At 30.1% G+C, this 10,695-nt stretch overlaps 1 protein-coding gene across 6 annotated transcripts; it reads right to left on the bottom strand.

Moving 5' to 3' along the window:
* On the bottom strand, nucleotides 536-9,142 carry LOC109362894 (myosin-binding protein 3-like). 6 transcript variants are annotated; one of them, XR_002109457.1, is made up of 6 exons: nucleotides 7,619-9,142; nucleotides 7,328-7,513; nucleotides 5,892-7,204; nucleotides 5,297-5,701; nucleotides 2,580-2,582; nucleotides 536-546 (listed from the first exon to the last, which is right to left on the bottom strand). XR_002109457.1 is itself a non-coding variant. In XM_019608969.1 (5 exons), exons 1-4 carry the CDS (start codon nucleotides 8,958-8,960, stop codon nucleotides 5,928-5,930), a joined length of 2,751 nt encoding a protein of 916 aa, XP_019464514.1. In that variant the 5' UTR covers nucleotides 8,961-9,142; the 3' UTR covers nucleotides 5,000-5,701; nucleotides 5,892-5,927. The 6 variants fall into 6 exon arrangements, 5 of the variants coding, with proteins under 5 accessions (XP_019464514.1, XP_019464513.1, XP_019464512.1 ...); XM_019608969.1 differs by lacking the exons at nucleotides 536-546; nucleotides 2,580-2,582 and having other exon boundaries at nucleotides 5,000-5,701; nucleotides 7,328-7,442; nucleotides 7,494-7,513; nucleotides 7,622-9,142; XM_019608968.1 differs by lacking the exons at nucleotides 536-546; nucleotides 2,580-2,582 and having other exon boundaries at nucleotides 5,000-5,701; nucleotides 7,328-7,442; nucleotides 7,494-7,513.

Consider the following 10,695-nt stretch of genomic DNA (forward strand, 5'->3'; position numbering starts at 1 on the left):
ATGTTCTCATACAAGTAGCAGATTTGGTCCAAAGTTTAATAGGAGCAATAATATTTAATTATAATTTATAATTAAAATTAATTGTGTAATAATAATATATAAATATATGTATTTTAAAGTTTCAAAATAACATATTAATTCAGAATAATTTTAATTAGCAACTAAATATATAGAGAAAATTATGCATTTATTTAAAATATCATTTTTGGTTATTTTAAAGACTTATATTCATCACGCGATGAATTACAAGTAAAAGATCATGTTATTTTCTTTTCAAAATAAATTATCATATTGTGTGCAAGAAATCATTTTTCATATCATTATGAAATCTTGTTTTGATTGTCTTCATTTTTAAAAATGATCTTTTCGAAATAGGTATAGAAATTATAATAATTAAAATAAGACAAATAACTCAATCAAATAAATAGTATGCACTTACTTTTCCCATTTTAGTAAAAGTTACACGTAATTTAGAGATGATCTTCAAATCGAATAATCGACGATATCAAAAATAAAATATTAAAATTGATATCTCAAACTAATATTCTCTTGCTCATTGAAATTTATATGATAGAATTTGTACACAAAAATAAATATTTATAAATATTAAATTTTTTATAGACATTGTTAGGATTCAAGATAATGTTGAAAATGTAAAATAAATATTTTAATGAAGAAAAAATGTACGCACTAATAGTATAAGAATTTTATATAGTGTGAGTCTATCATTGATTATTTATTTTTAATTATTATTGACAATTCAAAAAATAATACAAAATCAATGGTGAATTAAATAAATGTGAGGGGGAAGTGAAAGCTACGTGTGTGAAGTCTAACTTTTTCTCATATTAAAATGAGAAGTGAAAGCTACATGTGTGAAGGGATTCTGCAACAAATGCATTTTACAAAGTTTTGCATGGTTGAATACTATCACAAAAAGTTTTTGCATAAATTAATTTGATCATGTGAAAGGTTGGAACTTTCAGATTTTCAACTTCGTCCTTAATATCTCATATTAAATTCTCTCTCTCTATTTTATCACTTTCATAAATAAAAATAACTAATTTCACCAAATTAATTAATTAAAAGATGATTTACTTACTTCGTTTAATAAAAACATATAAGTAAATTATTTGGCATGTAATATATGGGAAATTATTTCAATTAAAAACAGTATACTGTAAAATGTTTAAAATTATTTATATTTAGACCAAAAAGTATTGATGTTTTGCTTATAATTAAGATCATCGGGAATAAGCATCAATTTTTTCATAAAGTTTTCTATTTCAAAAATGTTCTCAAAGTTTAAAACAACACTAATTATTTTCTATTAATTATAAATTTACCTACATCATTGTGAAGAAGAAATATTGGAATTGGTAAAGAAGAGAACATTTATGATATAACCCATAGACTAATCAACATCGAACCAAATTGAATTTTACAAATAAGCTCAAGATAAGTCATCAATTTCTTTTTGTCGTCACTGCTTCTGTAATATGTATGACATGCTATTATTACTAAATAAGCTCTAGATAAAGAAACCTCTGTTCCTATCGTTTCCAAAAAACTCTCACGTAAAGTAGTTCATAAACTGTTGACCCATAAATTGAAAATGTATTGAAAAGTTTGTGTGTTGTAGCCTAGCCTGTTCACAACACAAAACACAAAATAAATGTGAAATGAAGATACCTATAGTCAAGCCAACAGAAAATTCTCTTATTCATGTTCAAAATGAAGATACATATATGCATATGCGTTTCTTTAGTTTCTTGGTGTACATATGTTGGAAGGATCGGTGAAAATATAATAAACAATAAAGTTAGAAAGGGGGAATTACTAGACTGAAATATATTGTTGATATATTTTATTAAGCTTAAGATGATTACATAATGGAGCAATAAAGAGATTAATCATAAAACAAGTCCTAACTTCATGGTCATGATCTATTAATCAAAATTTTAACACGCCCCCTAAAACTCAATTGTGGGTAGAACAGCTTGAGTTTGAAAACTAGAGAATCAAAGACAACATCAAATGTCACGTTCTCACTTACATTTCAGTGATTGATTTGTAGATAAGACTCTAAGGTTAGTTTGCAAGTTGAATTTTGAACAAGACAATGAAAAGTGAAATTTCAAAATCATCTCACAATTATATTTTAGGGCTAGCTCTCAAATATTTTCCTTCTATTTATTATTATCCGAAAAGCAACTCATAAACAAACTGTTAGGGACTTTGAGAATCCCGATTGTTTTGTAGAGGAGTCGTGGTTCCGTTCAAATTTGAGTTCAAATCAAAGTCAAGCATATGGACACATGTGAGAAATATGAGAAATGTAGGAAGGTATGAGTATTTAGAAAATAGTAATAGTAAACTGAAATATATTATTGATATGTTGTATTGAGTTCAACATGGCTGTCCTATTTATAGGACAACAACATAATGGAGCAATAATGACCCTAATCATAAAACAAATTCTAATTTAATGATGGTAACTACATTAATCAATCTAAATAAAAAAACATAATAAAATTATATTAAACTTAAATCAAATAAGATATAAACATAATTCTAACATGCTGTGCAAGTTTGAAATGAATTGAAAATTTTGTATACCTACGGTACTTTGGTCTTCAACTATGTATGAATTATTTTAATTAACTGATATACATTCTATATGTTGTGACAAGAATAAAATGAAGATATGTCAAAAGATTAATTCATAGCTCAAAACCAAAATGATTCATGCAAATTCCTTGTCATTTAATTTCTCATAAATTTCATGCAAAGTCATATGTTAGAGAAAGGGCAGAGACCAATGTTCCTTTTGATTTTTTTCTACTACAAAAAATATATATTCATTTTTTTTGGATAAGAAACTAATCATTTTTTGGGTTAGTAGTTGTGCCTCCCAATAAATGTTTTTTCCAAAAATCGAACTCTCAATCTTGGGGATCCAGTAAATCCTTACACCACTATATTAACTCCTTCTCGCTAATGTCTATGTGATTGATTAACCGTGTTTAATGCTTAATGGCATCTTTGTAGCAAAATGGATCCCTTAACTTTTGGTTAAGAATGACTCAAATAAGTTACTTAACCTCTAGGGCAGTGCAGAGTCATGAAGAATTGATTGACAAATATGATTTGCTTGACTTTGTAATTTGTACAAGGAACGAGTCCCCTGAAGTCATTTTCCTTTTTCTTTTTATGCAAATAAAGGTAAATAAATTACAACTTGGGTGCAGGAATTAATAAGGAATTGATAGATAGGGACGTGCCAGATAATAAGGAGAAACAGACAGCAGTAATTACAATTTCTCATTTACCACTTATTTTCTGCACTGATAAGTGTAGTACCTTATACAGACAGTGGCATATCTTAGTCTATCCTTTAGAGGGGGCAACAATTTATAAGTAAAATTAATTAAGTAACAAAAATATAAAGAAATATACATGATTGGATTAGAGAAAAAAATTAACTATTTCATTTTCAATATTAACCACTACGTTATTAACAAGAAATTGATCTTTTATATGTAATTATGTTTGTTTATCTTCATTGTTGAAAATGATATTTATGTAGTAGTTGAATCACAATAGTTAAAATAAAATGAATAACTTGATAAATAAAGTATAACTAACAACATACATTTTGGAATTTTTTAAATTTGAATGGCTAACGACACCAAAAAATGTTGAAATTAACATTTCAAATCAATCTTTTGTTTCTCATTGAATTCCATATGATAAAAATTTGGATAAAAAATACATATATATTAAATTACTTATAAGTATCCTTAGGATATATATTATCAATATATACATAATCTCTTTCATAAAGTGTAAAATCTTTGGGAACTAATTAAAACAAAGTCACAATATTATGAGCAACATCTACATGTATAAAATAATTTGATTCATTGTGTATAATTTTTAGAAGTACCGTACAAACTACACTGTATTTATTCAGTAAGCTACAAAATAAAGAAATGTGTGAGCTTCAACGATCCATAAAGAGTCATTTGGGTGTAGGTAAAAAGATATACCTATGTTGTTTCAAAAAATGTGTTACTGCATGTGTCACTTTTTATAATTTAAAAGTTTAATAATTAAATTTTTCTAATCAACTATAACAAATGACACATGAAGCAACACACTTTGTAAGACAAAATATATATTTATATAAATGAAAAAGTAAACAAATATATTAGAATTTTTGTTTACAAAAAATCAGGGGCAACTGTCCCCACCTGGCCTTTCAACGCTTCTCCCGTTCATACAGAGCATTCATAAAAGCATTGGCTTACACGGCTGGAATAATATTTACTTATTCTCTTTTTTATTTTATGTATCGGGTACTAAATTTATCATATGTAATATATATTGATTTGGTCATAAAAATATCTCATAAAATCATGAAATCGTGTAAAAAGTGATTATGGTCTATGCTCAGGGTAATTATGGTCTATGGTGTGGGCTTCTGTGATGAAAGTAAAGCCTGCTTGAGCTTTATATTAAAAACTTTACAGATTAGATTGATCTGGTCAATATTTCTCTTCAAAAATTTCAAGCTCCTAACTGTAATCTATATATCATCTGTACTAGAATTTCTCAGTGTGCTAGCCTACAAGCCTATACATAAAGCATAGCTGGATGAGGATGCTAATTTTTATTTAGGTATGTAATAGTTTTATATATCATGATATATAAACTTTAAAAAATACAGAATGTAAAATATAATTTATTCAGAAGTATCTAACACCAACACACGCCTGACACTACTAGCACGGACACGACTTCGACTATTTTGAAATGATTATTGATAAGAAAAATAAGACCAAATTCACAAAAATTAAACCTTGTGGGGCAAGCATAAAAAAAGAGATAAAGGTATTGAATAATATTCGTATTTTGCCTAAGATATTTAATCTTACTTCCAAGCAGTAATAAGTAAAAATAGCAGAATTAAGTAACCAATTACTTCCAAGCAGGATAAACAAACGCTCACTTTTTATATAATTATTATTACAAAAGAATAGATGTAGTATACAAGTGACTCAGTTTCTCCCTCACAAATAAGCAACATGCAAAAAGATGATAGAGAAAAAGAATGAGGCTCATTTCCTCAATCTTTCCGCTCTTATAATAACAACCCAACCTTAGTTTCAATAGACAAGGTAAGCTATATGAATAAAACAAAATTATAATGTTCTATCATAAATGTGCATTGATCTGCTAGATATTTTCTAATGAGAAAACTAGTGGTCCTAATTCTGTATGCCTAATAAACTAATGTATACATGTGGCACTGGAATCTTTTTTTGATCTCTCCAGTTTTGCCAGCAGGAACTTTTGCTCACAAAATACAAATGACAGGTTGGCTTTACCTAACTAGACTACACACACATACACACATTATACACCTTTACCACAAAGGTGAATGATGATGGACACATCCCACAAAAATTTGGGTTACTTGAACAAAAGAAACAACAACAAAATTGAAAAACAAGAAAGAGAGGTAGAGTTCAGTTTTGTTGTTCACCATTGTTTCAAACCAGGACTCTCCCATCTCCATTAGAGAACTCCCACTGATTTTTTGTTAAACTTGATCTGATGCATTTGTGTTCTTTATCCATGTAGACCATAGCAATTGTAGTGCTCATGTATGTGGATCAAATCCAATATAACAAATCTGCTAATAGACAAATGAATTAACATTAGGCTTAAATATGTTCTTAGTCCTTACGAACACGAAAAAAACAGTTTACTTTTAGTCCCTCCGAGATTTTAAGTATTCCTGATTTTTCTTAAATCGGGGACAAGGTAAAAACATTATCATATTTACAGGACTAACACAGAAAGATAAGTGTTTTAACTTTTACCTATTATCACTTTGGCACAATTGAGCAAAAGACTTCTCACACTGCAAAATCTCCCATGTTCCTGAACCTGAGTTCCACATTCCTCAGATCACGAAGATGTTGTAAAATTTCTCGGAGAAGATCTAACCCTTTATCTCCTTTTCTCAAGGAGCTTATACAGTGCTTTAGAAACTCTCTATCTGCCTCTAGCACTTGTAGTCTCTCATAAACATGATCCACTTCCTCTTCTAAAGCAACTTTTTTCTTATCCAAATGAACTTTTTCAGATGATCCATTTTGCAAAGGGGAAAACTTTAACTCATTTCCATCTCCACTCAACTCCACAACTTCTGATTCTTCATTACTGATTGCATCAAAGAGTGGAAGAAGCATCTTGGCTTTTATACCAATGATGTTCCTCTCATAATGATGCTTACCATTTACTCCATTTGCATGACCATTTTCATATCCATTTACATGACGATTATCATGATCATGGTATCCATTTGATTTAACATCCTTAAAGTGATGTTCTTCTCCATAATTCAATATGAGAAGCTTTTCTTCTAGTACCTTCAGATGTTCTAGAATTGATAACCTCTCTTCCTCAAAGTTTGCCAATGATTCATCCAAATACAATACAGCATCTTCTGGTGTTTTCTTGTTGCTGCATTCTTGATGGCTATAAAATCTGTTTTCTTCATGATGATTCAAATCAATGGACAATCCATCACTATCTTCAGCATTTCTACAATGAACCTCATACTCATGAAACTTTTTTCTATATATCTCAAGCTCTTTTTCTAGCTCTTGATTCTCTTTCTCTCTTTTTATCATAAGCTCATTCAGTATCTGCAAAGCTTCTTGGTCATACTCAGATTGTTCATCCATCATTCTCTGATACTGTAGAGCTTCCATTTGCATTGCTGCTTTCTCTTCTTGAAGCCTATTTATCATTGCCATTGTTTCATTAGCTGCTATAGCAGATGCACTTCTTTCTTCTTCTAGTTCTGCATATAGAGTACTTAAAGCCTTTCTTTCAGATTTCAATGCTGATTTCAACTTCTCTATTGTTACCTCACCATATTCTATATCACTCATGATACTTCCATCCAAAGAATCTTCTGTTCCTGAATCTTTCCTCTCAAGAAGTAGTAATTTCTTGTGTAGATAATGCATAGTCTCCACAGAAGTTGGTGTATCAGGAAACTTTTCTCCCTCATTCACATGAAACTCTAAAGATGTTGATGATGACAAATGGTTATTTACTGTTGGCATTTTCACTTCAACTGACATGGTGTTCAATTCTACAAAGTCTTCACCTTTGTCACGGCCTAGTTATATATTGCAAAACATTGTTAAAAATAACATGAATGGAAAAAGAAAATCAACTTAAGTTATGAGAAAATTTAAATGATGGACTTGAAAAAGCAGAAAGATAAGAAATTAAGGCTTACCACTATCATCTTGGACACGAAATCTGACTGTGCTAGTAGATAGATCTTCTTGTATTTGTTGATTTGTATCCAAAAGTGTAGCTTGGAATTGATACTCATCAACTTGCTTTAGATAATGAGTTTCAGTCCCTAGGGATACCTCTGCTTCAAATTTCTCACCTTGCATTTGTGTTGCAACTTCTGACACTGCAGGAATTAGTTTTTCTTAAAATATTAGAACATTCCATTATAGAACCAAGGAAGATAATAGAATAAGAACTTAGTCAACTTAATAAGGAGGAGAATACTTACAACCTAGAGAAAAATCAAAACACAGTTCTCCATCTCCACTTTCCATGTTTGTTTCAACATTACAATACTTATGAAATTCTTCAGCTGTTTGAGCAAATCTCAATTCATGATATTTCTGCTCCAAATTTTCTTCTTCTCCTTCAAATTCTGAGGATTGCTCTCTATTTCTTAACTGAATTGATTCAACCTCATTGGACTTCAACTCCTCTTTACTCACATGGCTTGAAAACTTTGTCACACTATCCCTAGACATGTGCCAATTCTCAATAGCAGGTTCAGTTTCTGCATCAGCATGCACATTAAAGTCCAGAATAAAATCTTCATCCTCACCCTTATAACCATGTTGATTTTGAGTTTCTATGGCTTTAAAGTCAACCAATTCAACAGGAATCAATCTGCAATCATCACCATGAATGAAGAATTCCAAATGTTTGTGTGGAATTTCCTGAATCATGCAATCAACCTGAGCAGTTTTCTGCTCACAAAGTTGATCAACATCATCATTTGGTACATCCAAAGTTTCACTTTTGATAACTCCTTTCCCTTTCTCTACCCCCAACTCAGACTTGTAAATTTCATAAGCCAAAGTTTCTCTAACACCATCACACACAGAACAACCACAACTCTCATCTCCCTCCTCTTTTATTCCCCTATTTTCTTCAGTGCCATGTTCATCTCCATGATGATCAAGCACAAAATCTGATCTGCTATGATCTGATTGATCATCACCTTCATCAATTTCTGCATCAACCCTTCCTTCTGTTACCAAATTCTGCTCCTCAGGGTACCCCAAAATGTTCTTAGAAGAAGGATTAATTAAAATACAAGGAGGGTATAACCTATTATCTAAGTTGACCTCACAACAAGAACACCTCAAAGGTTCATCATCCACTTTCTCAATTACCTTACCATCATCACCCTCCATAACCATATTCATACCTATTTGATTCATCCATGGAAAGAAACCAAAACTCTTAGAGAGTTTAACATATTCTGGTTTTGATGATGATGAACAATCTTCACACATGCCCTGTGATTCAGCCAGCTTGAGATGATTGGAGCAAAAACCAAGCTTGGAAATTTCATTGCCATGAGCTTCACACACAAGATCTCTGCATGGGTTTTTGTTCTTTCCAGGCTCTAAGATATGATCAATTCTAGTGCACCATAAGCAAGGCCTTTTGAGGCCAAAGAAATCAGCAAACTTTATGATCAGATAAGAAAAAAGTGAATTTAGAAGAAGGAGGATGATGAGAATCCATTCAAGGATTGCATAGACAAGAACAAAGGTTATTTTGTTTGTGTTTCTATGTAACATGGTTGCAAAATTGTTGGGTGCCATGGTGGAAGATGATGCTGAGTTTTTGATATATCAAGAAAAGAAAAGGGTTACCTACAATATCAGAAAGTACTAGAAAGAGAGAATCAGAAGAGAGTTTTCAGATAATATGTCAAATATGTTGGCTGTGTATGAGAGAGAAGAGAAGTAGATAGCAAGTGGTTTTGTTTAGACTGAGATATAAAAGATGGATTGAATAGAATTATTATTAGAAATGTGAAAACAATGAATGAACCATTGAATTGAATAAAATTGAATGAATTGTTTATAAAGAAATCAACTAATGTATCATATAAAAAATATGAGTAATTTAATTCTATTTAACTCTTAATTAACTAATTAATTTATTTTATACATGTTTTAATTATAAAATATAAAAGGTAAATAAATTTAGACTAATTATTTATTTTCTATTGACTCAAATACTAAAATTTATTTCACCAATAATGACAGGTAAAGAAGACAGAAATTGAGGAAGAAAGAAATGTTCTAGAGTCAAAAGATAACTAAAGAATGCTAATATCTTTTTCCAAAGCATCATTTGTGAATTGCTTTGTTTTTGACAAAAAAATGAACAAGAAGTTAACTGATTTCAGTAGAACAATTCTGAGTTCTGTGGGGTTTAGCAATTTTCTGAGAGGAAACCGAACTCATGGTACTTTTTAATACACATTCATATATCTTCATTTTTTTACCATGTAATTATAAGATATGTCGTGAATTATTACATGATACACTAAAATTGGTATGTGGTATACATGATAATTAATGAGAGAATTGTGTAAGTGTAATGTAACATATCCTAGTAATCCTTCTTTCATGATGATTATTGTTTTGGGATCAACTTAAAACAGGTGGAAGATATTTTGCATACGGAATGAGGAAGTAGTGTGAAAAATGAAAGAAAAAAAAAAAGTAAGACTTATACTATTTTTATTTATAGTAGGATATCATTTTTATTCTTAAAACTAAAAGGAAAAAAAATATCCTACTCAATAAGATCTTATTACATTTTTTTCCATAGTCTACAATTTATGTGCCCAAAAATATTATTTTGAAATTCCTAACAAATCCTCTTCATATTTTGTATTGATGCAACAATAGGTATGGCCCACCAAACAACAACATGAGCTGGTGGACCACTCCAAAAGTTAGGGGTGGGGCCTGTTAAGGCTATAGATGCTTGAGTTCATTATGCCGGTATGTTTCATGAGGAACTTTTAATTTTTATATGAATTTAGATAAATATAGCTTCATTAATCAATTGTATTAAATAATTAAAACCAAATTGTGTTTTGTCATATAGCTGCTTAAAACTTCACTCATTTTCCTTTGTTGACAAGCCTCATAAGAGAAGCTTATAATAACTTCAACTAATGGAAGACATATTAGAAGAAAAGCATCTTATCTTTTTCTCCCAATGAGTTAGCCAAGTTAACTCTAACTCACAATCATAATACACATAATTTTATTTTCTATTTTTGTATTAATATACTTTTAATTCTTGAATTTCTATGTTCAAATCAACTTACCTATGCAAATAAGTTATTTAATACATTCACCTCCTCTATTTGTATATTTTGTCCCCTTTCCATTTAATTCAAGTTAGATGTGCAATAAAATAATTCACTAGTTTTGTCATACAATTTAACCCCAGAAATAAAAAGGTACCTAATTAACAAGCAAAAACACCTGTCTTCCGTAGATGACTAGTTCCAAAAGGAGGGGCCAATGGCTA

Source organism: Lupinus angustifolius, chromosome LG12 (genome assembly GCF_001865875.1).
Source record: "Lupinus angustifolius cultivar Tanjil chromosome LG12, LupAngTanjil_v1.0, whole genome shotgun sequence".
Lineage (NCBI taxonomy): Eukaryota > Viridiplantae > Streptophyta > Magnoliopsida > Fabales > Fabaceae > Lupinus > Lupinus angustifolius.